Source organism: Polyodon spathula, chromosome 2 (assembly GCF_017654505.1).
Source record: "Polyodon spathula isolate WHYD16114869_AA chromosome 2, ASM1765450v1, whole genome shotgun sequence".
In the NCBI taxonomy this organism is placed as follows: Eukaryota; Metazoa; Chordata; class Actinopteri; order Acipenseriformes; family Polyodontidae; genus Polyodon; species Polyodon spathula.
This window is the reverse complement of record NC_054535.1, coordinates 13,808,514-13,834,843: the sequence shown is the minus strand read 5'-3', so window position 1 is coordinate 13,834,843 and position 26,330 is coordinate 13,808,514. Positions and strand designations below refer to the sequence as shown.

At 36.9% G+C, this 26,330-nt stretch overlaps 1 protein-coding gene across 1 annotated transcript in view; it reads right to left on the bottom strand.

Moving 5' to 3' along the window:
- Window positions 1-5,821: 5,821 nt before the first annotated feature.
- The window catches only part of LOC121330486 (alpha-1,3-mannosyl-glycoprotein 4-beta-N-acetylglucosaminyltransferase B-like), a 59,284-nt gene continuing 38,775 nt past the window's right edge, over window positions 5,822-26,330 (bottom strand). The window contains exons 8-15 of the mRNA XM_041277038.1: window positions 23,208-23,322; window positions 19,461-19,591; window positions 18,577-18,684; window positions 14,093-14,286; window positions 13,783-13,861; window positions 13,127-13,202; window positions 12,482-12,594; window positions 5,822-6,126 (exon numbers count right to left, since the gene is read on the bottom strand). Of these exons, the coding sequence (XP_041132972.1) occupies window positions 6,103-6,126; window positions 12,482-12,594; window positions 13,127-13,202; window positions 13,783-13,861; window positions 14,093-14,286; window positions 18,577-18,684; window positions 19,461-19,591; window positions 23,208-23,322 (840 nt within the window). The 3' untranslated portion in view covers window positions 5,822-6,102. The remainder of the gene's footprint in view (window positions 6,127-12,481; window positions 12,595-13,126; window positions 13,203-13,782; window positions 13,862-14,092; window positions 14,287-18,576; window positions 18,685-19,460; window positions 19,592-23,207; window positions 23,323-26,330) is intronic.

Below are 26,330 nucleotides of genomic sequence, written 5' to 3'. Positions count from 1 at the left end.
GAGGAGGGGGCGGGGAGAGCTGAACGAGGGAGGAGTCTGCGTGCACAGAATCGCGAGGGGCGGAGACGTCATGGGGTAAAGGGAGTAGGTAAATTAGAGATGTATCTCAAATATATTTATAGATACCGCTGGATATTTTAAGCTATCTCTAATCATTTCCAGACATCTCATTATATTTTAAGATATTATTAAAAATGGCAAGACATCTCTAAATCATTTTAATGTATCTAAATACATTTATTTTAGAGATTTCAGAAAATGATTTCCAGGTATCTTTAAATTTAAATGAGATATCTAAAATGCATTTCAGGTGGCTTTAAATCATTTTAAGATATCTTTAAATAATGTTCAGACATATTAAATTAAATTTAAGATATTTTATGACTTCCTGTCAATTTAAAGATATCTTTAAGTGATTTACAGATATCTCTATGAACAGGAAGTCGTTTTGAGATATCTGAGATTTCTCTAATGATAAGGTGCCCCGATTTTCTCACTATGCCAGGTTGGCTCTGTTATTGACGCTGTTGATATGGTTTAACCAGGTGGATTGGGATTCTTGCACGCTTTCTGCACTCCATTCTTGTGATTCTTCAACCCTGGTTCCCTGAAATAGAAATGTAACCATTATCGCATGCGTATTTATCTCCTAAGGACGTGAAACCTGAATATTGTATACCAAAGCTGCTCAGCGAGCCAGTGACACAGTCATGCCCTGCCCCTGAGGGGACAAAAAGACTGCACTCACAGATCTTAACGTTATTTTTCCTTCAAGACTGCTGCAATCATGAACGTAGCAACCCTGAAGGTTAACTCTTACATTTCTATTTCAGGGAACCAGGGTTATGATAATAACCTAACATTCCTTTTTGAGTACGAAATGTAACCATTACTGTATGGGTGAGTGTACCAAAGCCGTCGCAAGGGTAAGATTGCAGAACGACTGGAATGCTACAAGGCTAAGTCTAGAAGCAGCCTTGTGCATTATCACAGGGAACCCCAGTAACAATTAGCTAGGGTGAAAAAATTCAGGGAGAAACTTACCACTACGTCTCTGTTGTGAGGGTCGACTGGGAAACCGACCTTAACACTAGTTCCAAAATCAGGGTTTTGAGGATCCGCGACATTCAGTCTGTAGAACCTAGTGAAGGTATATGGAGTAGCCCACACGCTGCATTGCATACAGTTGTAGTCAAAAGTTTACATACCCCAATGGAAATGTATAATTTCTAGCAATTTCTCAAAAACAAATAATTTTAGATTAAATCTTTTGTAGCAAAAGTTATACTTTTGTGGATGAGGAAAAAAGCTACAATAATTTATTTCAGCTTTTTTTTTTTTTGCAAAACTCCAAAAATTCTAATTCAACGTTATTCACACCCTGACAAGGAAAATTTAATTAACAGCTGATTGAGGTACCTTTAGCAATAATAACCTCTTTAAAACGAATGGGATGTTTGTCAGTGAGCTTTTGGCATAATTCTTTAGTGATTTTTGACCATTCTTCAATGCACAATTGTTCCAGTTCATTCAAATTCTGAGGACTTCTCTTGTGCACAGCCTTCTTCAATTCATACCAAAGATTCTCTATCAGATTTAGATTGTGACTTTGACTAGGCAATTCCACAACCTTGATTTTATTCTTCTTTAACCATTCTGAAGTAGATTTTGGTGTGTGCTTTAGATCGTTGTAGTGTTAGAATGTCCAATTGCGCTTTAAACCAAGTTTTGTAGCGGAGGGTTTCAGATGATTGGCCAATATCTTTTGCCATGTACTGGAACTAAATTTCCTGTGCCATTAGAGGAAAAACAGCCCCATGGAAGGCTATTACCACCTCCATGCTTGACAGTAGGTATGGTGTTCCTTTCTTTGTATGCCTCACTAGACTTTCTCCAAACGTAAGAACTATCAGCGTGATCAAACAGCTCGATTTTTGTTTAATGATTCCACAAAACCTATGACCAGAACCCATATCCATCATACAAATGTAATTTTGCAAACTTTAAGCAATTGTCCTTGTGATGTTTTCCTAAGATTGGCTTTTTCCTTGGCCTGCGACCATTGAGACCTTCACCATGGAATACTTGACCTATGGTTGAAATGGAAACCCCAGTCCCACATGCAGCCAGTTCACTTTGAATATCTTTGGCAGTCAATCTATGATTGTTATTAACCTTCCTCATAACTTTCTTTCTTCCAGAGCGAGGGAGCGTTGTGATTGTACCATGAGTCTTGTACTTCTTGATAAAACTAAGAATAGCTTTATGACTAATCATTTTCTGCCAAAGGTCTTCAGATAGCTCTCTATTTTTTCCCATATTGACATATTGCTAATGACAGCAATCACCCCATGCCTAACCCTTTTATACTCAAGAATGTCACCTACAATCTAACATTGTCTAGACTTTTCTAGAATTAGGTTCTACATTATCATATTGAAATTTCTAGCACCTTGTAGACAATACAATCAGGTATGAATACCTTTGAATTAGCATTGCTACAAAAGATTTTCCTTAAAATTCTTTGTTTTCAAGAAATTTCTAGAAAGTATAAATTTCCATTGGGGTATTAAACTTTTGACTACAACTGAATATATATCGACTGAGCAGAACCGGTTTGGTACTGGACTGGTGACCTGAGCACCAGTTGGTAGCGGGCTGTGTAGGACCATGTAGAAACCGGGATGGTTCAGTGACTTTAGCACTGGGTTGGTACAATACGGTACCGTTGCGGTGACTTTAGCACCGGGTTGGTACCAGTGCAGAAACTTCAGTCACTGTTCAGTACCGGTATGGTACGGGTCCACCAGTTTGCAGTCACCTCTGGTGACAACTTACAAGGGTGCCGACCGATGCAAGCCACCGAGTCAGTACTACACACAAGACTGAGGGAAACCTGCTTGTTAGAATGGTACTAACAGCCTTCATAATGGTGATGCTAAAACTGTCACCAAAACGGCATCAAGGTACTGCAGAAGAGATTACAAGCAACAACAACCGAAGCGAGTATCTTGGTCCTGCGCAGTGCTGCTGAGCCCAGCAGCTGCTCTTGCTGCACGTGTGCTGAGCACCATGTTACAGACAAGAGAAAAATCTTTCTCAATAAACCAGTAACATAACAATTACATAAATAATAGAAATTGTCTCGTATTTTAGCTAAAAACCAAAACAAGAAATAAAATAACTCCAGCCGGAGATATGCAGCCTAGGTGGGAGAGCACAATCAGCCGATTTATGTTGCTGGATCCCGGGGAAGGAGCGTCTCAAACCGCTGGCTTCACACGGGGCACAAGGCTGCATGGGGACGTAACAAGCAACAGGCTATAGTGCACAATATTACAGCACTAATGTAAAATCACATAAATTAAGTGTAAAGCACAATCATATGCGAAAAATTATAGTCAGTAGCAACAAGTACTTATCTGAACCAGGCTCTCCGATCAGGTCAGTCTTGAAAGGATATGGCCTGCCATAGGTTGCTGTGCGTTATTGCAGATGTCAAAAGGCCAGAATGCCATTGGGAGAGTCGTAAAACAAACAGTAAAGACTAAGCAATATATAAGAGTAAGCAATATGGTCCTGAATTGTTTTTTTTTCCGTTCTACAAGCATTTCACATACAACTTATAGTGCCTTCTATTTCTCTGGTATTGTGGTTTCTGCTTTTATTCCAAACACATTGGATAATATTATAGCAAATATTATAGACGAAAACATGGCTTTTGTTTACTTTGGAAACAATGCATCCATAATAAAATACTAAATGTATTAATAGTAAATGTATTAATGCTAAAATAAATGTATAAAATTATTTGGCACACATATATTTGTCAGAAGACAAAGACAAATGAATGGCAATGAATGCTACACGTCTTTTGTATTTCCATGTTGTAAACAATGTAAGCAGGTTATATAAAAGAAAAAACAAAACAATTAGGTATCTTTTTTTCAAATTTATTCACCAATAAAAAAAGCTGAACTGTATTTTTGCCCCACAAACACATACATACATACATAAAAAAAAATATTGCATTTTCTTTTTTACATTCAGACCTACAATTTACAAATATTATAGTCTATTTAGCAATATTGTATACCTCCTAAAAACACATATCACATTGTATTTATCCTTATTCCCAGGGGTGAAATTCTGCTGGTACTCAGTACCGGGACTTATTTTGATGCTGGTACTGGGTACCAGGACTTATTTGATCTGCTTTTCATCCAATGCGGATGCATTCCATCCACTCACACAGTCCACTAGCGCAACGTTTCTCAAATGCGCTTTCATTCAGCGGTTCGTGCTGCTTGCATTCTGTTTCCTCATACTGCTTATGTTAGCTGCTATTGGCCACCATGAACGTCAGTATAATTATGGCATGTTGATTGGCCGAGCTTTCATTTTGGCATGAGTCACAAATCACCGCCCATTTTGCTTTGTGTCAGTGCTCATTCGTTGATCAACAAGAGAAGACCTTAGCCGTGCAATGTGAAAACAGCGATATGGAGTAATTTTGAAGTATTATGATGTAATAATTATTTTCTTTATTATTTTTATACAATTTTTTTTATAACAACATCACCCCCTTTTTAGGCTGTCTTTAAACAAAGCTCCCTCTCTACAGCAGTTACCACATAGTGTAATATTTCTTAATGCTTATCATTTAAGGTTTAACTTAAGTGTTATATTACAGTACATGACAGTGTGATACTATAAGGCTTATTTTGTATTCATAAATGTATCATGTACCGATATGTATCGATTTTAAAAAGTATTGATTCATTGGCACTCAAATTGCCTATATTTATAAAATGCTTACACCTGGCTGTGCTATGAGTACCTGCACTTTTTTGTTGAGAATTTCACCCCTGCTTATTAAATATTCTTACTTATTCTGAATTTGAAAACTACTGTGAACTTCCGGTCTGCACAGAAGATCAACATGAATTACAAAATGCATCTTATTTCAGTGTAACACACCTATTTTTTAAATTTTCATTTCTGTAATACTTCCTAATACCTTCACAAGGTAAACCTTTGGTTAAGTAAAAATAATGCATTTCTCGTTTTCTTTTTAGTATTACATCATGCTTTCCTTAGATGTATCGGACAGGCACTTAGTTCCGCTCTCTGACTATAAGTGGGGCTGGTAGGGTTGAAAGGTCATAGTGTCACATGATTTAAACAAAATGGGGGAGGCTGTTCAGCCAGAACTTAGAAATCCACTCCATAAAACAAACATTAAAGAAAAAAAAAAAAAATTAGAATGACATTTGAAGCCAATTAGTCTTTAAGCAAGGTAAATACCTGGTAATAAAAACTCAAAAGATGATAATTAGAAAAGTGGCTGTTTTATGAATGACCATAATAAGTTAAAGTGGAAGAAATATTACTGTATCGTGTAAAAACAAATGTGGAAGACATTTTGGGGAAGTATGCTGTTTGTGCAATAATTCTTATAGAAATCCCACCGTAGCTCCAATTACACACCATACTGTACTACAGTCAGCACTCGGATATCCATTACCCATATACATGTTGCATTTTACCGCTCTTGTATTAGAATAAAATCAATTCCCATTATACTCTGCTGTGCAAAAGGTTAGAAAACACAGCAAAAACAAAGCAAGCCAAGCTTTGTTTTGATACTGTGATGTATTTTTTATATCTGTGATCTTTAGTTTTTTTTTAATGCATTTTCATTTGCAATTGAACTGTGACATTAGGGCCTTATGCAATTTTGAAAACAGACTTTAGATACTGTTTTAATTCTGGAAACCTTTTTATTTTTTATCTTTTGCTAAATTGCATTACCTTTTGCAGTTTTGTTTATTGTAACATTTTGATTTCATTTTATTGTTGGGCAGTTAACAAAGAATTTTACATACTGCTACATTTCTTCATTTTCATTCTTCACGAACTTCAGTTTTTCATTTTTATCAGTCTTGGGCTGCAGACTGTAGTGTTGCTCAACAGTTTCACAATGCTTCTCAAGTGCTTTGCCACTAGATGGCGGCGTTGCTGTAAGAGTTTCTTCTTTGAATTAGGTGTTACACCAAAGGTACTCCAGAAGCTGTATTTTTCTTACACTATGTCCCGTTCTCACAATTCTGTCTTGATGAATATCTATTGAGAAAGAAAGTAAAAAAAATATATACATTTCCACTTCACTAAAACAATCTGTTTTACATCAATATCAGAAAACAATCCTGTTTAAATTAGCTATGGAGGACAATGCAGGAAACAGGTCAAATCCCCCACTGACCCACTGAGGGTCTTCTGAGCAATTCACATGACTGGGATTAGTTGCCAACCAGAGGTCGTATCCAGGCAACAGTTTCCATGTAAGTAGTTTCTGTTGTCGTGTATGAAAATCCCTGTTTTATTTACCTATTAGCCCTGTGTGTATCATCAGCAGCAAACACAATATCTGCTTCCCATGAAAGCAACAGAAAAGCAAACACTGACAAAAGCCCCTTTCTCTTTTCAGTGGTATGTTTTATAACTACAAAACACCCAATGGTAAGATTTTAGACTAGTAAAATTATCTAATGAACATTTTATTGTGTTTTTCAAAGTCTTCTGTTTAAAACTAGTAATACCGTAATAGCAATGTATTAGGAAGCCTAAAAACTTGCATGCGATACCTCAGATCACTGAGCGAGGAGACTGAGCACATTTTGAAACTAACAGAAGTAGCAAGATAAGGTCTAAAAAAACCCCTGGGTCATGATTGGAGCCCTGGGAATTTTTTTTTTTTTTTTTTTTTTTTTTTAATAAATTTCTTGTTTTTATTTTTCATAAATGTCGTTTTATTACAGATACACATTAACAAAATAACTCAAATAGATGTATATCAATAATAGTATCGCACAGAAAAATAACTTAGTTACCATAATTTCTCATTAGCGACAGTAACGGTAACATACAGTCCCCCACTCTTTAATATATATATATATATATATATATATATATATATATATATATATATATATATATATATATATATATATACTGCCCTACTATTATGAGGCTGTCATAATAATTGCACATACAGCAATCTACCCATTTAAAAAATGATTTGTATTTCAATCCCATTGCACTGAAACAGTATACAACAAGCTTGGAGTATTTAAACACTAAGCAAAGCAGATTCATTCATTCAAATCAATTCAAAACCAAAACAGCATTTGCTCCAGTGCAAAGTTTGAAATAAACAGTCAACACTTGAAATAAATCAAAGAATTAGTATACTAAATGTGAAATACTGTACAAGCAAACAAGACATATTTTCCCCAAAAGCAATAAACAGCAAAATGATGCTTAACGACGGTATGTTTCGACTCCCATTCCAGCCGACAGTTGAAATCTGCACATCATTATTTTGTCCCCGTATAAACTTCACAATTAAAAAATGTCACTCCGTGTTTATTTTATAATGATTTTTTGTGTTACTTCTTTTTATATTTGCATTTTGTTTCATTTAGTTTTACATGTTACATTTCGTGTTATTTCATATTTGCGAAAAACACGGGGCTCTAGGCACGACTATGTCATTTTAAATACCATACTGCAGCAATGTCTCAGGTAAGTAGGTTTAAAAGCTCCAACCCCTAATGCTTATAAAACATTATATACTATTCGTTATGAATATTTACTTTTAGGTTTATGCAACACAGGTACTCCATTCTCAAGCCATGCTCTCAACACTGTTGTCAGTTCTGCCTCTCCCAAAAGTCCTTAACGATGGCCTATATTAATTGCAACTTTAATTCTTTCATACCAATGACGTGTATTCTCATAGCAACCGCTCTGACCTAGACTGACGTGGTCACCTTTCAAAATGGTGGAATCACGTTTTCGTCAGATTTCTGAAGATAAAATTCCACAAATTCTAAATGGAAAAGGAGCTAAAAACACAAAAGCTGTAACGAAAACATCTACTGCCATCTTTCAGCAATGTCTACACTCCAAAACAGAGACTGAGAGAAATAAGAGCCTCAAGACATGAGCTACCTTCTACGCTGCCGGAAACTGAATGTAGATAGAGCTGTCTTTCAAGGTTTAATGAAACATAGCTGGACTGGAGATTTTGTGTTTTGTGGGAAACTACTGTCTCCTAGTGTTGGTATAGAGTCCTCCAGGGGACAATATAGACTTAGCTTTTGGTTTTGGGCAATATAATCCCATCAGATACTATATCCCCCTCGGAGATAATGATTTTGCCCTATTTTCCACACATTTTTAGCCTTAACTAAAATGCTGGAACTGTTCACATTTCTTCCTTCTTCTTATCGCATACACTCATTTTTGTGTTCGTTTTTTAATGTAAAATATAACAAATAAATCAAAACAAAATAACTCCAAGCACCCACCAACCGCATTAACGTTGTCACAGGAAATAAGTTAGCCGTGAAATAAGTTAGCATTTGCCTTTATGAGCCTTTCTGCGCACACATGGATTGTAGAACTTAAAGGCAAGGTTCTGTGGAGATTTATCCACGGTTTCACAGATGCCATTTGTATTTTTTTAAGAAACGAAAGCTGGTATTGCAGACCGTATTTTTTTGTTTAAAAATGTGACGTTTGACATCGTTTAAAAAAAGTAACATTTGTCATCTTATTTATCGAAGTGTAAATGTACATTTAAGTTTTTTTTTTTTTTTATAAATACACTATTTAAATTAAAGCGCTCGCTGTGTCTTGCTGTGTAGTTTTTAGTAAATAAATATTTTAAACACATTATTTTGTCAGTATAATTTATGTTTATGCAGACTTAAAATTACTACTTTCCAAATGTTTATTTCCTTTCAAAAATATTGTGTCATATCATACTGTGGCTTAAATAAATATAAGTGTTTATTTTATGTAGGCTCAAGTTTAGCTAAGTTATTATTTTCACGGTAAAATGCTTGGTTGTTTTGTATTTTTTTTTTTTTAATTAATGTTATGGGGAAGTGGCTACAAACACTTTTATTGACACAGAGAATACTGTTTTTGACGTTTTAATCAAGTCTACGTGTGGGAATATCTAAACCTGTTTTAATATATACAGAAAACATATACGTTTTTAGTGAAAGAAGGTGTTTTAAGAGATATATAGACAGATCATTTGAGAAACGCACAAAACAATTGGCTTCCTATACATACATAATCATGAGATAATACCAAGAAACACACGCAGACGTCACATATATGGACGTGCAGTATACATTATAGAGGGGAGGAATTTGTGACTTGACAGCTGTAATAATCTAATTGCACATAAAAATAAATCTTAATGCATAATTGTTTCTGATATGTCGTAACCAATATACAGAATATTGTATTTATTTCTCTTTCGGTAATATTTGTACAAAGAAAACCTATAATGTAAATATCTGGCGATTACAAACTTAAAATGACAACTCTGATGATGGTGTAAACTGGGAATGTTAAATCATAGATATTGTCATATTATTTAAAAAGTGTTATTATAACGATTTGACAAATATAATTGCACATAAAAATAAAATCGCATCGCACGACCACGTCTTTGTAGTAAGAACATAAGAACATAAGAAAGTTTACAAACGAGAGGAGGCCATTCGGCCCATCTTGCTCGTTTGGTTGTTAGTAGCTTATTGATCCCAAAATCTCATCAAGCAGCTTCTTGAAGGATCCCAGGGTGTCAGCTTCAACAACATTACTGGGGAGTTGATTCCAGACCCTCACAATTCTCTGTGTAAAAAAGTGTCTCCTATTTTCTGTTCTGAATGCCCCTTTTTCTAAACTCCATTTGTGACCCCTGGTCCTTGTTTCTTTTTTCAGGCTGAAAAAGTCCCTTGCGTCCACACTGTCAATACCTTTTAGAATTTTGAATGCTTGAATTAGGTCGCCACGTAGTCTTCTTTGTTCAAGACTGAACAGATTCAATTCTTTTAGCCTGTCTGCATATGACATGCCTTTTAAGCCCGGAATAATTCTGGTCGCTCTTCTTTGCACTCTTTCTAGAGCAGCAATATCTTTTTTATAGCGAGGTGACCAGAACTGCACACAATATTCAAGATGAGGTCTTACAAGTGCATTGTACAGTTTTAACATTACTTCCCTTGATTTAAATTCAACACTTTTCACAATGTATCCGAGCATCTTGTTAGCCTTTTTTATAGCTTCCCCACATTGCCTAGATGAAGACATTTCTGAGTCAACAAAAACTCCTAGGTCTTTTTCATAGATTCCTTCTCCAATTTCAATATCTCCCATATGATATTTATAATGTACATTTTTTTTTTCCTGCGTGCAGTACCTTACACTTTTCTCTATTAAATGTCATTTGCCATGTGTCTGCCCAGTTCTGAATCTTGTCTAGATCATTTTGAATGACCTTTGCTGCTGCAACAGTGTTTGCCACTCCTCCTATTTTTGTGTCGTCTGCAAATTTAACAAGTTTGCTTACTATACCAGAATCTAAATCATTAATGTAGATTAGGAATAGCAGAGGACCTAATACTGATCCCTGTGGTACACCGCTGGTTACCACACTCCATTCTGAGGTTTTTCCTCTAATCAGTACTTTCTGTTTTCTACATGTTAACCACTCCCTAATCCATGTACATGTGTTTCCTTGAATCCCAACTGCGTTCAGTTTGAGAATTAATCTTTTGTGCGGGACTTTGTCAAAAGCTTTCTGGAAATCTAAATAAACCATGTCATATGCTTTGCAATTATCCATTATCGATGTTGCATCCTCAAAAAAATCAAGCAAGTTAGTTAGACACGATCTCCCTTTCCTAAAACCATGTTGACTGTCTCCCAGGACCCTGTTACCATATAGGTAATTTTCCATTTTGGATCTTATAGTTTCCATAAGTTTGCATATAATAGAAGTCAGGCTTACTGGTCTGTAGTTACCTGGTTCAGTTTTGTTTCCCTTTTTGTGGATCGGTATTACGTTTGCAATTTTCCAGTCTGTCGGTACAACCCCTGTGTCAAGAGACTGTTGCATGATCTTGGTTAGCGGTTTGTAAATTACTTCTTTCATTTCTTTGAGTACTACTGGGAGGATCTCATCCGGCCCAGGGGATTTGTTTATTTTAAGAGCTCCTAGTCCCTTTAACACTTCTGCCTCAGTTATGCTAAAGTTATTTAAAACTGGATAGGAACTGGATGACATGTGGGGCATGTTGTCAGTATCTTCCTTTGTAAAAACTTGTGAAAAGTAATCATTTAACATATTTGCTATTTTTTTTTCTTCCTCTACGATTTTGCCATTTGTATCTCTTAAACATTTAATCTCCTCTTTGAATGTTCTCTTGCTGTTGTAATATTGGAAAAACATTTTGGAATTGGTTTTAGCTCCCTTAGCAATGTTCATTTCTATTTCTCTCTTGGCCTTTCTAACTTCCTTTTTGACTTGCATTTGCAGTTCTGTGTACTCTTTCTGCGTACTTTCTTTTTGGTCCTTTTTTAATGCTCTGTAAAGTGCCTTTTTTCGCTGAATATTTTTTTTAATTGATCTATTAAACCATTTTGGCAATTTAGTTTTACATTAGATTTGTCTACTTTAGGGATATAAAATTGTTTTGCGCCTCTAGTACTACATTTTTGAAGAACAACCATCCTTCTTCTGTGGGTGTTTTCTCTATTTTACTCCAATCTACTTCTGTTAGTCTCTGTTTCATGCCTTCAGTTTTTTGCTTTTCTAAAATTGTAAACCTTAGCTTAGTCTAAAATTGTAAACCTTAACTTTAGTCTTTTGAGGATTTAAAAAACACTTCAAATGAGACCATGTTGTGGTCTGAGTTTGCCAGTGGTTCTCTGACCTCTGTTTTAGTTATTCTATCTTCGTTATTTGAAAAGACTAAATCAAGGCATGCCTCCCCTCTAGTGGGTGCCTTCACAAATTGTGTTAGGAAGCAGTCATTTGTCATTTCCACCATTTCTATTTCATCCTTCGCGCTACCCACCGGGTAGCTTAAAGTTAACCTCTATTATTAAATAAAATACAATAAAAAAAGTGTTATTAATATTATAACAATGTGTTTTCAATTTTAACCACATATAAGTAGCTTTAATAAAGATCCTAACAACATTTTTAAATGTGAAACAATTTTCTGAATTAAAGTTTACCGACAGAAAATGGAGACGGCTTAACCTTGCCTTTAAATTCCAAAACTTGCGTGTGTGCAGAAAGGCTCAAAAAGGCAAACGCTAACTTATTTCACGGTTAACTTATTTCCCGTGACAACATAATAGAATAAGGAGTAGTTGGCCTGGGAAAGATTTCTTTGTCAAGTGTCAAGTTCATATTGGGAGATATGTATGGGCTTCAGCCCTGTATAGGAAACTGAAGAATGTCCTTCCTACATTTAAGTAGGAAGTTACTTAGATGCATATTAGTTACGAAACTACAAAGTCTTTGTGATTACTGCTTAAAGAAGTATAGTAGCAAAAGCAGGTAGGGAGTGTTTGCTTTATAATAACCGTAACCAGGTGTTACCTCACTCAGAAGCACCCAGACAGGGGAACTGGAGTGGACGAACAAGCGAACGGCAGTGATTTTCTTCATAAAAGGAGGGACCTCACCTTCAGCCACTCCATTCACGAAGGTACCTGTTGATGAGACAAACACCAGGTAAAAGACAGGTCAATACACAGGAGATATACGCTCATTTCAAAGCGCAAAAACAAGCTGAGAAGAAAAAGGACTGGTGCCAACAAACAAGTTAATATTCACTTTGCCCTGAAAGGACACAAAGTAAATTACCTTTGATATGATCTCATTATGTCTAGGTTTTTTTTTTGCTTATTTTTATTAAACATTTGTACAGTGTGTAAAAAAGGTGAATGTGACAGGTCCTGATACTCTCTCGAATGTGTGCTGTAATAACTGAATGTTATTACAGTACACAGGCCCCACCCCTATTTCGCTTGTGTCAGAGGGTATGCAACAATAAGGGCCAAATTGGTACTGATGAACTTGCTCCAATTTAGACAGCACATAGCAAAGGAAGAGCCTAGCTATCACCTGCTAATGCTGTATCATTCCTTACTGCTAACTGCAAATTAAGCAAAGGAGACACATTTTCTCTTAAACTGAAGTTCAGAGACACAGGAAAGCAGAAAAGACAAAAACAAGGCATACCTATTCTTACATAGCCATCTTTGGTTTTTCCATATTTGGCCCGCATTCCTTCATTCATGTTCTCCAGCACTGATTTCTATAAATGATTAAAAGCAAATCAGTTTATGGTTACATATATTTGTAAAACCAAAAAACAAGGACTGTAACGATACACTAATGCCACCACACGATATGTATCACAATTTATAGGCCATGATACATGTGATGGTCCTATTGAGCTACTTGTATGATGATATTACATAATAAGATCAAATGGTCATTTATTGATGGACCACTTTGTTAAAAGACAAAAAAATAAAATGGGACAGGAAAGCGTATGTATTCATATCAACTGAAACATTCTTCATTTACGACACATCTGGTGAACTACATTGAGCTGCTTTATGTTGTGCTAATGGTCTTGTATTACGATACAAATGATAAGTACCCCTATTACCACAGGGTATATCTTGTAAAGAAAATATCATGATTCACTGATACACAATGAATCATTAGATAACACACACTCTGGAAGGTCTATTGGAAGCTAGGAGTATATTATAAAAAGGTCTGGAGAAGCTTGATGAAAATTCAAGGCAGGTGTTGAATTCACCATGTGCTCTGACACGACCGGTGCGATACAGGATCCACAAAAAAAAAAAAAAACCTCCACTCACATTCGCTGGCTGCACTTCCACACTTGTATTGAACAATTTGTCTCCTGGGTGTTCTATATTTCCACTTCGAAAGAGGTATCTGTCAAGAAGAAGAAGGGATGGGTTTGACAACAAATGGGTAAAATGTGATCTCTTGTCGCATTGTATCTGAGAATTAAAGAGAAAAACAAGAAATAGACTGTCAAAACCACCAGGGTGCAGTTTCACACGTGAATAGCATGAATTGGTTTGTCACAGAAACCTCAATGCCTTACTTCAGACACAGCACACAGTTAATTGGAACCCATGGCCACCCAGTCTGTCAGCTGACCTTTTTACTGTTACAGGCTGGTGTAAAGAGAACGTGATGTGGTCCCCGGAAACAGGTGTGAGAGCCCAGAAGAAATCCTCCCCATGGTAGGCTTTCTCGATTGAGAAGTGCTGATAGGCTGTGAGGCTTGTGGTGATGTCAGCAGGTGGGTTGGCGTGGGCCCTGTGCAGTACCTGTTTACCAAAATCCTTATCCTGAGAATTTGTAAAAAAGGAAAGAATGTTTAAGGGTGTGGTGAACTTACACGTTACAGATCGCTCAAACAACAAGCTAATGTCTCTGGCAAGCAGTTTGGTCCTAACAGCATTACAGCTGGTATTCTATAAGGTAAACATTGAGTAGTAAAACTCTACTAAACATCAAGATAAATGCTTTTTGGATCTCTATTGAAGACAGAAATGTTTTGCTTGGTTGAGGTATTTTAATGCAGGCATATATTTAAAATACCAATTTATTGTTTTATTTCCTGAGGTCAATAGCCTCTTATAATCCAACCTCCTTTTTTAGCTTTGCTAAAATAAAAGTTGTTTATGTTTGAAAGATATTTACTTAGATTAATAAAAAGTGCAGTTTAATAATGTCACCTGAAGACACAAATACACGTGTCGAAAGCTGAAGGTCTCAGAAGTAGTTTAGGCACACCCATATTGGTGGAGTGACGCATCAACAGTGGACTGAGGATTTTGAATTCTTCAGGAGCACAGAGGATGGTTAGCTGAAGGTCCTGCACAGTGATTTTCTGGTTGTAGTATATAGATGTTCACACAAACCTGGCACCCCAACCAGACTACAGTAATCTGAATCAGTTCTTTTATCAACATTTTATCTTGGTTCTTTTAATGTATGTATTAGTGCTGGTGAATTAAGAAATAAAAGACTTCTTCTTTTGATGAATAAGTATGTTTGGCTATTTATTACATCTCTTTATTCTGTTTCTAAAATGCTGTCTCACGCTACAAAAAAAAAAAACATTATGCTGTAAATGTTTATAAAATCTTCTTTAAATAAATCTACAAATAAATAAGATTTGTAAATACAGGAAAACAAGTTAGTTCTCAATTTGTCAGCTAATAATGTACACTGGGCATGAAGTACTAATTGTCAGTGTTAGAGATGTTAAATTTTACACAATAAATGGATCAGTTTCATGAAGGGTGTATGGTCTAAACAGACAGTTACTGTTGCTATAATTGGTCACTAGAGGCGAATAACATATCCATTTCTGGCACAGCCAGACTGGGGTAATATTGGACTGCCCAAAAACATTTGACAAATATAAGAGCTATGGTCAGCCTTCACAACAATTGCACTATACGTACCCTTTTGACTTTCTAAATGCTGCTTGTTTAGCGTAATTGGAAGTTAGACCCAAGTTAATGACAGGGTTTTTTCCTTGAAGTTAGCTACAACAGTATGCACAAAACACAGGAATGGGCAGTTCATTGAACCATGTGATGGATAAATGAAGCAATTGTATAAGGTTTAAATGCATTGTATAGGTTATAAGACTTTGACCGAATCTAAATGTAACCATTTGTAACCCGAATTCTGCCTGTCTGTCCTCTTCCCAAACCAAAAGACCCCACTGTGGTCTTAGCTTCAAAGACTTCAGGTGTGTGCAAGCTTTGTTTTATTGTTTTGAATAAACAAAAAATGGTTTGCTTAAGACAGTTAGTCTTTGGAGGATACTTCAAAGACTGGCCCACTAGGAGTTAACAAGAAAAGACAATATGCGTACTTTCAAAGTAATCAATGAATTGGATGTTATGAAGCTATTGGTTCTCAGATGTGATATGTGATTGGATAATTTGTAAGAACTGCCTGTTTTTCGAAGATTTGAAAAGGGACTTTGTCACAGACGTGTGGGACCTCTTCCCATTCAATTTTCTCAATAAGCTGGCTCTCATCAGCCCTGGACACCTACAAGCAACAAGAATGAGAGACAAGCTTCCAACCTGCCACCTGACCTGCTGAAAGAAATCTTCATGCTTGTGTCCAACTTCCAACAAAAATAAATCTTCATGCTTGTGTCCAACTTCCAACAAAAAGAAATCTTCATGCTTGTGTCCAACTTCCAACAAAAATAAATCTTCATGCTTGTGTCCAACTTCCAACAAAAAGAAATCTTCATGCTTGTGTCCAACTTCCAACCAAAATAAATCTTCATGCTTGTGTCCAACTTCCAACCAAAACAAATCTTCATGCTTGTGTCCAACTTCCAACAAAAAGAAAGCTTCATTCTTGTGTCCAACTTCCAACAAAAAGAAAGCTTCATGCTTGTATCCTGCTGGACTTTTCTACTAACTATCCCACAAGGCCACCACCAGGAATTCATTTCTTTGAGGCAATCACAAGAAAAAAAAAAAAAAAAATTCTTTGGACTTTGCAAAATCTGTGGAACCACAAAGAGTCAACTTATTTTGAGACTGTTTTAAACCTCTTTCTATATAAAAGTCTGGTAACTATGAAGATTTTACTTTTAAACAGAACTGTTTGATTTGATTTTGGATGTTAAAGTACTGTTAAGATATGATACATAAGATATGATAAGGTAATGGAGAATATTGTTTAAAATATTAAATTATCTGTATAATACAAGCAGAAAGGATATATTGAAAATATATATATTAATCTTGGTATTTTAATTGAATTTATTTACATTGACTTACAAGAGATAATATTTTATTTTAATTAAATTTATACACTAACCAATGTAGTTAATATCCGCTACAACCGTAAGGCTTTCAACAGCGTACAAATTGGATGTCTTCCTTTATTTTCTATTTCATTCTCTCTGTGGAAATGCTGAAAGCGTGTTATTATTTTCAGTGTGCTGTTTGTAAATGTATTACTCATGAGAAACTCATAGACAGGGGGTTATGCTAAACTGATCCACACAGTTCTATTCTCACCTAAAGAACCGGAGAGAACACAGAAAGACAATTTCACAGGAAGGTGTGTACCCAAACTTAACTGCCATTTGTCCTGTAAGTTAGTCGCTTAATGGCCTGCATAGAACTGATGTTTCATGTGTCAAAGTATCTACCTGCTCTGAGCAATATTTATGCACGCATTAAAATAAAGTATAATAATAATAATAATAATAAAATAATAATAATAATAATAATAATAATAATACCACCAGATTCTGCCGAGTCAATGCCCCGGTTTGAACAATCCCCCCCCCAAAACTTTTACCTAAAAGTTACATTTTCACCATTAATTTCCGATTTTCAGTAAACATGCACAAATAATGCCGAGGGGATATATCACAGCTCACGCGACTAGAAACAACTGTCTAGAAGTAGCTGCTGTGTGCATCAATAATTCAGACAATTGCTTGCATCATCAATGATGACGGTTCAGATGACTAAGAGTTCGACAGTTTTGGATCAGATGATAAAGGCTCTGCAGTCTGATTGATTACGCTTTCCTTTTGATATGCTACAATCCGTATTTTTTGTAACTCGGGCATTTGTTGTATTGAACATTTCAATGCTATAGTGCTACTTTGGATGCTAAGTTAATTTATTATTTCGTGTTGTGTTTTCACACGGGACACTCCAATTTCTTGAGATTAGGTAAAGCCATTTATTTTAGTGACCCAAAAATGTCACATGTTTACATATTTCTTAAATGTAGCGACTTCTATTCTAGTGTTTTTCACCTAAAAATGTGTTTTTTTCATGGTGTGCTTTTGCACTGACTGTAGCTTTAAAGTTTGCTTTGAAATGACAAAACAGTGGACATACTGCAGCAACTCTGAATTGTATTTCACCAGTGAATAAATCTGCTAACTGCACTTACTGATTCTTAGTGTGATTGTGTGCTGTGCTCTACCTTTGAATTTTAAGCATGCCTAATTGTAAACGTAATTTATCTACCCAACGTTAATAATGGCTGTAATTTCACTTTTGCCTGAGTCCATGGCCCCTACACCAGACACCCCCCCCACCCCTCCAACCTCTACCCAGACACACACACACACCCCTCCCCCACACCCACCCCACCCACTTTTGACTTACAACAACTTCATCTCCCCTGGCAGGACCTGGTAATTGTGACCTGAGCTATATTCAAACCAAGGCCTTCAGATGTACAATTGTGTTTTGCCTTCTGTACCACAATTAAGCTTAAGGTTATTATTAATATTATTACTCTTTGTTGCCCACCCACCACCCCCACATACACTTGATCTGTTTTGAGTGCAATTTATATATGTCGTGCCAATATAGTTTTATACAGGGGCTTAGGCTAGTCACTGGTCACAGCAGGTTTATTGAGTGACTAAACCTAAGCCACATGAACAACTTTACATTATACAAGACTGTTCAAACTGTTGTATCTACTACACCTCTGGAGGGGCTATATCACCTGTAACACAGATAACCCACTTATGGTGTTGTGGAAAGTAAAACGAATCTATAAAAAAAAACAGTGAATCGGGAAGAAATATGTAATTCTAATTATTAGGCTTCACTCACTTTCAGGTTCTGAATTTTTCCAGGCAGCGAGGAGTGCGTGCCCACATGTTGAAACTGAGATGGCTTGTAACGAATTCTCAAGCTGCTTTTCTGCCTGTCGCAGTGTTTCTGGAAAATAATACATTTTGGCAGATGTTTTGCACACAATCACAATCAATTTGCATTAATTTGCATGCTTTCTCATCGAAAATTGCAGATTTCCATACCAACTGATTTTTTATGAAACAGACGAAAAACACTGGAAAAATGAATTACTTTGTATAATGAAGCAATTTTAATCTATTTCCCCAAAGATTTTAATATTGTCCTCTAAATTACACATAAATGTAAGTGCCATCCAATAACAAATGCAATATAGAGCCATTTAATAATAAATGCAACATTGTCCCTTACAAACCAGTAATGGTACATGTGATGAAAAATAATTATATTAAACTAGCTTTCTTGTTTCAGTTCAGCACATTCCTCAGAATGATTAGTTTTAATGATGCACACAGTACAGTCTGTAGCATCTGTTTCTTGACATAAGTTAGATTTCTATTTTTGTGTCCAATGATCTGTGAAAATACAATCATGCAAAATGAGATTAGGAACTACTAACTGCCAATAAAACTTTGGAATGAAAACTATAAGATGTTTATTACCTTATTTTTAGCTGACAGGTGTACACAGAATATGATTTGCTGGAATACTGACACATTTATAATTAACAGAATATGATGCTTTATTTGTTGTGTTTTACTGTGTTTTGTTTTGCATGTGCTGCTTTATTGTAAATATATGTAAATGATACCCGCATGTCCATGTGGCGTGTCGACCACAACCTCCAGTGTTTCTCCTGTATCTGTCAGGGATACTCACGCCACTATTACAGGGACACTTACTGCATCTTTTTCTGGATGACAGGCCTTCACCCACAGGATATGGTCCAGCAACCAGTCTATAGGCTTGTCTTTGTAGAACATCAAAATAAACTCCACAATCAGAGGAAGGTCATAAGTCTTGAACATCTTGCCTAGAAGCAAAGCAAAATGTATTATTAAGAAAACTGGTGCGACAAACTGCAGCCTTTAAAATCAATTTGAAGTTAGATTTTTTAAAGAGAGGTCTGATTTTATACGGCATAAAATAAAACACTTTTGGGCTACGACTGTCACTATCGATCATATTCTTCAACATTCAAAACTGGGGGTGTGTTGGGAGGTATACAGAAATAGAAACTGTAGGAGTTTTCAGGTGCATAAGAAAAGCGTGAATCAGCAACAAACATGATTATGATGATGTTTACTGTATGAAAGCCTCTGGCCATCTCTTAGCATGGTTGCACTAAGGGGTATATCCTCACCTACACAGGCTTATCCTGCCAGCTTAAGTGCTGAAATGTAATATTGGCAAACAAACCACAGGGAATACGATTACCCACTACTGAGGCCCATATTGCATGGTTAATGGTGATCACGCCATTGAGTGACGCTATACTAACTGGGGTCTCAAACATATGTGACTTGCACATAAGGGCACCAACAGATAGCCAACCATCATTATGTCAGTCCTGTAGTCTGTGACAATCTGTTTAGCAGTAAGGCTACATCTGTTCTGCACATGAGAGAAACACCAATGGAAAACTGGAGGGAGTATTATAAAGTTATAAGTATATAGTGTTCAACGGGGTTCCCCAAAATGTAACCGTCCAGTGGATGATGCTGTATAAGAATATACTGCCTAACTAATACCATGTTTCCACTAGCCACGTCCAGCTGAGGTGTACCTAAAAATGGCTGCTTGGGTTTCCTCTGCATTTTCTCAGGTACAGCTAACCTAGGAAGTATTTGCGCAACACCAGAGGTCAAACGGCATTCTGTGATGCACAGGATGCTGGGAGTGTCTTTTCAGAAAGAACAGATCGTTTGTAAACATGGAGGTTGAAAGAAGTCTTGTGGCTGTTTTCATTTTCGTTGTCCGCACTATAATTGACAGCCTTACAAATATTGATTTTAGTGAAAATAGCAAGAAGCGAAAAGCAATATAATTTTTTTAATAATTTTCTTGTGTCGGTGGTCGTTAAAAATAAAAACAAAGCTGTACACAGAAAAGTTATTTTGCTCATATTGGTTGCTTTTTACATTGGGTTTGCTAGTTAAAAGCAAATATTGCCATGTTAGAAAAAAACGCAGTATAATTTTATAGTGGCACAGAGTATTGTAATTATTCTATATGATACCGTAATGCTAATAGAAGTGATGAAATCAAGTTATTGGCAGAAAATGTAGATATTGGCAGAAGGTATTGGATAAATGTAGGTTTGTTTGTTTTTTTTACGCTTACATCATGTTGTAAGAACTCCTAAGAAGAATAATGTTTATTTCAAGACATTTAAATATTTCCCCTTAAACCACTCGAGTGTTGCTTTAGCAGTATGCTTAGGGTCATTGTCCTGCTGGAAGGTGAGCCTCCATCCCAGTCTCAAATCTCTGGAAGACTGAAACAGGTTTCCCTCAAGAATTTCCCTGTATTTAGCGCCATCCATCATTCCTTCAATTCTGACCAGTTTCCCAGTCCCTGCCAATGAAAAACATCCCCACAGCATGATGCTGCCACCATCATGCTTCACTGTGGGGATGGTGTTTTCGGGGTGATGAGAGGTGTTGGGTTTGCGCCAGACATAGCGTTTTCCTTGATGGCCAAAAAGCTCAATTTTAGTCTCATCTGACCAGAGTACCTTCTTCCATATGTTTGGGGAGTCTCCCACATGCCTTTTGGCGAACACCAAACGTGTTTGCTTATTTTTTTCTTTAAGTAATGGCTTTTTTCTGGCCACTCTTCTGTAAAGCCCAGCTCTGTGGAGTGTACGGCTTAAAGTGGTCCTATGGACAGATACTTCAATCTCCGCTGTGGAGCTTTGCAGCTCCTTTAGGGTTATCTTTGGTTTCTTTGTTGCCTCTTTGATTAATGCCCTCCTTGCCTGGTCCGTGAGTTTTGGTGGACGGCCCTCTCGCCAGGTTTGTTGTGGTGCCATATTCTTTCCATTTTTTAATAAAGGCTTTAATGGTGCTCCGTGGGATGTTCAAAGTTTCGGATATTTTTTTAAAACCCAACCCTGATCTGTACTTCTCCACAACTTTGTCCCTGACCTGTTTGGAGAGCTCCTTGGTCTTCATGGTGCCGCTTGCTTGGTGGTGCCCCTTGTTTAGTGGTGTTGCAGACTCTGGGGCCTTTCAGAACAGGTGTATATATATACTGAGATCATGTGACAGATCATGTGACACTTAGACTGCACACAAGTGGGCTTTATTTAGCTAATTATGTGACTTCTGAAGGTAATTGGTTACACCAGATCTTATTTAGAGGCTTAATAGCAAAGGGGGTGAATACATTTGCACGCACCACTTTTCCGTTATTTATTTTTCAGAATTTTTTGAAACAAGTTATTTTTTTCATTTCACTTCACCAATTTGGACTATTTTGTGTATGTCCATTACATGAAATCCAAATAAAAATCCATTTTAATTCCAGGTTATAAGGCAACAAAATGGGAACAATGCCAAGGGGGGTGAATACTTTCGCAAGCCACTGTATATGTAGAAAACTGAATCTGCAAAAACAAACATTTGTGAGCAGGAAGGGCAAAGGTACATTTAGGACTGGTCAGGCTTCACCCACTAGGAGCAGCTGCAGCAACCAGTGTGTGTAATGCCAGAATACCCAGATACCTCTGACATGGACAGCAGAAATGTTTTGGCATTACACTTTGCAGCAGGGCATTAGTTTAGTATTATAGTGGATGTACTTAATGTTGTGTCATTATTTGGTTTTAATGCTAGTGTTTTTATATTACATTGTTGTATTTGAGGAAAAAAAAAGTTCATGTTATTAAAAATTCATGTTATTTTCAAGTCTATAAATAAAGAAATCTGTCACTACCAGAATGAATACTGAAGATTAATACTTCAAAACATATTTATTGTATATACATATATTAATAACATATTACAATTTTTCTACTGTTGCCACTTTTGTTGGTGTCCTTCGCTCTTTTTGTCACGACACGGGATTGCCGTCCTTTACATTCCCATTGTCTGCAGTGTTTTCTAAATTTTGTCCAAAAAAATTAAAGATTTCACACTGCAACCAAAAACTGCTCCTGACTAGAACTTTCTGACCAAATATTCAAAAGTGCTTTCATTTCCTCCGCATCCCCAGATAAAGATATTTTCTTTTCTCACAGCTCGACTCGCTAGCGACTGGCACTGTTACAGTGAAATCCAAAAACACACTGACGTTGCATAACATGCTATGTAATGACACTTCCACCTGGACCAGGTGGGACTCGTCTGGGTTGACATATGAAACTGTAACCTGTCACACCGATTTGGCACTTGTCTGGGTTGAGAAATGAAACTGTGTACCTTGTCAGAAATGAGAGGCATTATACAACTGGTTTTGCAGTTTCTATGACAAATTTTGCAAGACTTTTCTGCACTGTGAATGACGCAGGGTAAAGTTGCCCTCTACAGAAAGACATGTTGCCTAAACATTGTAAATACTGAATACAAGGATGAAATAACAAAAGTGAAGTTGTTAAAAGTTTAAAAGAAAGAAAAATAATGTTTTGATGTCAAAGTAATTCATACCAATAAAGCCAAGTTGTGAAAACTCCATAACCATCCACTCCACTGATGTTTTCTGTAGTGCAACATTCTTCATAGTTTGAAAATAGCCAGTCCTTGCTATAATATCATCTTCAAGCTAAAAAACAGTGAGAGACTTTGTTAGGGTAGGTAGTTAAAATGCCTTGTTTGTGATGCTTGCAATAGTTTTTTCATTGCAAGTACTTAAATGCAATTGCGTGTTGCAAGTCTATGTTAACATGCTTTGACTTTTGAGTTCCGAATCTGCTTGTGTGTTCGAGACATCTGCAGTGTAAACTAGATCACCTAAAGCGCCTCTATATTAGTGTGCGCTAGCACAATCTAGTGCTCAGCAGTGTCCTGCCAGCAAAACTAAAGGAGACCTGTTTCCAAAGTGGCTGATCGCTAGATGGCGCTGGCTTTTTATAATATAAGGACACTTTGAGAAATTGCCATTACAGCCATTGGGGTTTTCATTGTATTTTTTTTACATATTAAGGAGACCGCATGAAAGCTAAAAGTGACATGAAACCAATCTTGGTATTCCTCATTCTTAGTCTGCATGGAAAGCTACTGGCTTTTATCTAGTGACCGCTGCTGTAGCCTGATTTTTGCATTCTCCCTCTGGGATTACATCATGTGTTCACAATACATTACTTTCAAGGCATGATCTGAAGTGAAACCATGTCTGACTGGAGCAGGTGCGGTCATATTGTTGTCCTGATATGTAACCTCGGTTTCTGTGAACAGGATAGCGGCACTGGCAAGGCTGAGACAGACACTGGCAGTGGCACTGGCAACCCAGAGACAGAAGCTGCAAGTTTCAGCGCTAATGCGCACGTTTAACTACAACAGACTAGTCAAAACAAAGCAATCAAATAGGCACAAGGGCCAAAATAAAAGGTCTACACAAAATTCACAAACAAACAGCACAGCACAGCAAAACATACCTTCACCAACACTAAACTCTCATCTACTCGATTTCACCTTTTTCAAACCCAACACCATTAACACCCTCTTTGGAGCCTAATTAATCAATGTACGGCTCCAGACACATTACCACAGGGAGAAATTTACCCCCCTCCCTGCCAACCAAATATTCTCCACACACACCCACACCTGTGCATCGGCAGGGCTTTCACCCTGCCAACCCCCTCCCCTCATGTCCATCTTTCTCCGTATGGATTCTTGTGGGTGGGTTGGAGGGCCGGTCAGTCCACCTCATGGCGCCTCCGCGAAGGGACTGAGAACTGGCAACAGGGGACCCAGCTTGGTGGCAGGGGCAACTGGAGTGCAGGCCGGGTGACTAGACTAGGTGAGAGCCCTAGAGCCGATGAAGTGACGTCTGATCCACCAGGTGGAACCAAGCAGGAAGCAGGGGGTGGTAGTGTAACATCTGCGCTGTCGTGTCACTGCACAGGGGTTTGGGGGGGGGGGGGGGGGGGGGGGGGGGGGGGGGGGGGGGGGGGGGGGGGGCTTTACACTATCAAGATTTCTACGCTATGCGATACACTATTAATTTATTCATCGCCATGATTTAAATGTAAACTTTCAGTATTATAAACTAAAAATCTACTTTTTAGACATCAAAACAGTATAAAAAAAATCAAAACACAAAATAGCTCAAGTTAGTAACCATTTCCTTACATTACATTTTTTTGAAACGGACCATAAGAAATTGTTGTTCTAATAATTCTCACTAAATCTTGCAATACGAATATGTTAGTAAGATACAGTTTAGCAATCATCCCTTAAATCTATATATTTTTAAATACCTTAATATTTTACACTGATTAAAGATCGACCTACCAAATAAGTGTGTTGTGTTCAAGCAAATGGACTTTTTCAAAATAGAAATACATAATTGAAAAATGAAACGTAATGTGAAGAAATGGCCATTTTTATACAGTTTTGGTGTTTAAAAAGTACATTTTGTTTATGCCAAAAGTTCACAGTTAATACAGCGACGAATAAATAAATACACAGACAAAATTCAAATAAACACTGACGTGTTCATATATCTCAAAATATTGCAAAATTTGGCATGGCAAGGGGAGATGAAGGGAGGTTTCCGTTCTGAGTGACTGTTTTGTAAGCATTATGAATGTTTGTTCACCTCTGCTATGCCCCATTATAAAATTGACTTTTCCTACATTTTTTAAATGTAAACCTTTGAATATGAGAATGTATCTTACACTTGTTTTAAGCACTCATCCACAGGACTACTGAGACATAGACATCAACTAGTCCTCATCAGTTTTAATTCGCCTTGACAGAGTTTCTAACCCTGAAATTACGGCTGCAGCCAATTTCCCATGTGTTCCTCCCTGCAAACCAAATACTCCAGACTCACAGACACACACACACACACACACACACACACACACACACACAGTACCTGCAGGGCTTTCACTCTGCCACACTCTGCAACAGGAAAATCTCCTGTTTCACAGACAAAGAACTTTATATGTCTCAAATATTGCAGTTTTTAAAACATTAAAAGAACAAAAGTTTACAAACGAGAGGATGCCATTTGGCCCATCTTGCTAGTTTGGTTGTTAGTAGCTTATTGATCCCAGAATCTCATCAAGCAGCTTCTTGAAGGATCCCAGGGTGTCAGCTTCAACAACATTACTGGGGAGTTGGTTCCAGATTCCCACGATTCTCTGCGTAAAAAAGTCTCTTATTTTCTGTTCTCAATGCCCCTTTATCTAATCTCCATTTGTGACCCCTGGTCCTTGTTTCTTTTTTCACGTTGAAAAAGTCCCTTTGGTCGACATTGTCAATACCTTTTAGGATTTTGAATGCTTGAATCAGATCGCTGCATAGTCTTCTTTGTTCAAGACTGAATACATTCAATTATTTTAGCCTGTCTGCATATAACATGCTTTTTAAACCCTAAATAATTCTGGTTGCTCTTCTTTGCACTCTTTCTACAGTAGCAATATCCTTTTTGTAGCGAGGTGACCAGAACTCTTCCCCTTTAACGATGAATTGTGAATAAGACAATGCATTAGAAACATATGCATTATGCATCACTTTTGTTCATCTGTTGCTAACATGACTGTGCATTGTACACTTTTTTAAATGTTATTTTTTACTTAGTCTTTTATTTAGGAGTGTCCA